The sequence below is a fragment of the Nannospalax galili genome, unplaced genomic scaffold (assembly GCF_000622305.1).
Source record: "Nannospalax galili isolate Female #2095 unplaced genomic scaffold, S.galili_v1.0 scaffold488, whole genome shotgun sequence".
NCBI classification, from domain to species: domain Eukaryota; kingdom Metazoa; phylum Chordata; class Mammalia; order Rodentia; family Spalacidae; genus Nannospalax; species Nannospalax galili.
Genome location: NW_008360316.1, coordinates 1,751,315 through 1,753,118, shown reverse-complemented (window position 1 = coordinate 1,753,118; position 1,804 = coordinate 1,751,315). Strand labels below are relative to the sequence as shown.

At 33.9% G+C, this 1,804-nt stretch overlaps 1 protein-coding gene across 1 annotated transcript in view; it reads right to left on the bottom strand.

Annotated features, from left to right (window-relative positions):
* Spryd7 (SPRY domain containing 7) overlaps nt 1-1,804 on the bottom strand; it is a gene marked incomplete in the record, with an annotated part of 36,239 nt that overhangs the window by 697 nt on the left and 33,738 nt on the right. The window contains 2 exon segments of the mRNA XM_008824963.3: nt 1-188; nt 1,560-1,662. Coding sequence (XP_008823185.1) covers nt 91-188; nt 1,560-1,662 — 201 coding nt within the window.

The following is a 1,804-nucleotide window of genomic DNA, read 5'->3' as shown; positions in this document are numbered from 1 at the left end:
TATATTTCACCTATAGGTCAGGTAAAGCTTTATTAAGCAGTAAACACTTGTGTAACAGTGCAGAAGTACAGGTTTCCAAAACAAACACATTCAGAAGATCTGCTGCTCAAATAATATTTTTTCAAAACCAGGTGGAGGAGTATGATAAAATTCACTGAACTGGCAATCCAAAATGGCACTGTCATCAACTGAAAAAAAAATTAAATTAGAAGGAAATTTAAATAAATACATATTTATGAAATAAATTATTTTCAGGCAGGGAATAAAGCTCAGTGGTAGAGTACCTACTTCGCATGCATGAGGTCCTGGGTTCTAGCACCACAAGTTTTGAAAATAATCTGTTTTCTTAATATTATAATATTAATTGGTAATAAGAGTAAAAACATCTGCCACCTGGATTACAAAATATTTAAAATTTTTTATTAAATTTGTGTGTGTGTGTGTGTGTGTGCACATGCCATGGTACTTGTATGGAGGTCAGAACACAGCTAGTTCTTTCCTTCTACCATGTGGGTCCCAGGGATCAAACTATATATACATATATCTGTATTACTTTATTAAAAATGTTTTATTGAGTGCTGGAGATGTGGCTCAGCTGGAAAAGTGCTTGCCTAGCATGCGTGAAGACCTGGGTCCAGATCCTCAGCACCACATAAAACTAGGCACGGTATCACACACTTGTAATCCCAGTACTGAGGAGGTGAGCTAGGTGGATCAGAAGAGGTTCAAGGTCATCCTCAGCTACAGAGTGAGCTCACGGTCAGCCTGGGCTAATTGAGACACTGTCTAAAAAACAAAACAAAACAAAACAAAACAAAACATTGGACCAGCAAGATGCCTCATTGGGTGAAGGTACTTGCTGCCATGGCTAAAGACCTGAGTTCAATTCCTGTAGCTCTTCCTCTGCAATGTTGAGTTTAAGAACAGGCAGAAAAAAAGGCTAGATTGTTCTAGGATTAGGGATGGGACGGGATGAGGACAAAGGGTAAGGGAATTATTTTTATCTTACATATAGTATTGGGCTAATCAAATTGAAGTGGGTGATGAGTACGTGAGACTCAGGAAAGTATTTTCTTTATTTCTGTCAATGTTTGAAATTTTCTATAATAAAGCTTAAAGCAATCAAGGAGTCATCTAAGCTGTCCAATTCTTAGGGACCAACCTTTACAGAAATGACAGCACTAATACATACAGCTCTCAAAAGCAAAAGCAATTAATCTGATACTATTCTAAGTCAAAATTTCTCTCAGAAGATAGATAATGTCTAGGTAACTTCATAAAGGCAATAAAAAACCAATACACATAAAACTCTCATCCCTAATTCCAAAATATTCTTTACAATTACATTCCATGGTCATTTAATCTTTTAGTTAACTAGTAGAAAAAATTTTATAAATTCAGTGAAGTTTTTTAGAACTTTCTAGAACATAAAACTATATAATAAAAGGTGACATGATTACTGGATATTTAAATATAATCACTGCATTTGGCAATTTTTTTAAAATATAGAGAATAAGTTAACATATATCTAGTGATATGTAAGAAACATTTTAGCTTACCATATACAACTGGATACACTGTCCCTCGTATACCTGATGCTGGACAATGCATGTTTTTTCCATTCAAATACACATTTAATTCTACATGGTCATATGTAATACCCTATGAAGAAGAGAAAAAAAAAGGATAAAAATATAATTTTTTTCTTGTTTTTAAAATTTTCAAAAATTTAATAACCACATGATTAGAAGAAGCATTTCATTACAGCTTTAACATATTCGGCAACACATTCCAGAGCAAGAGT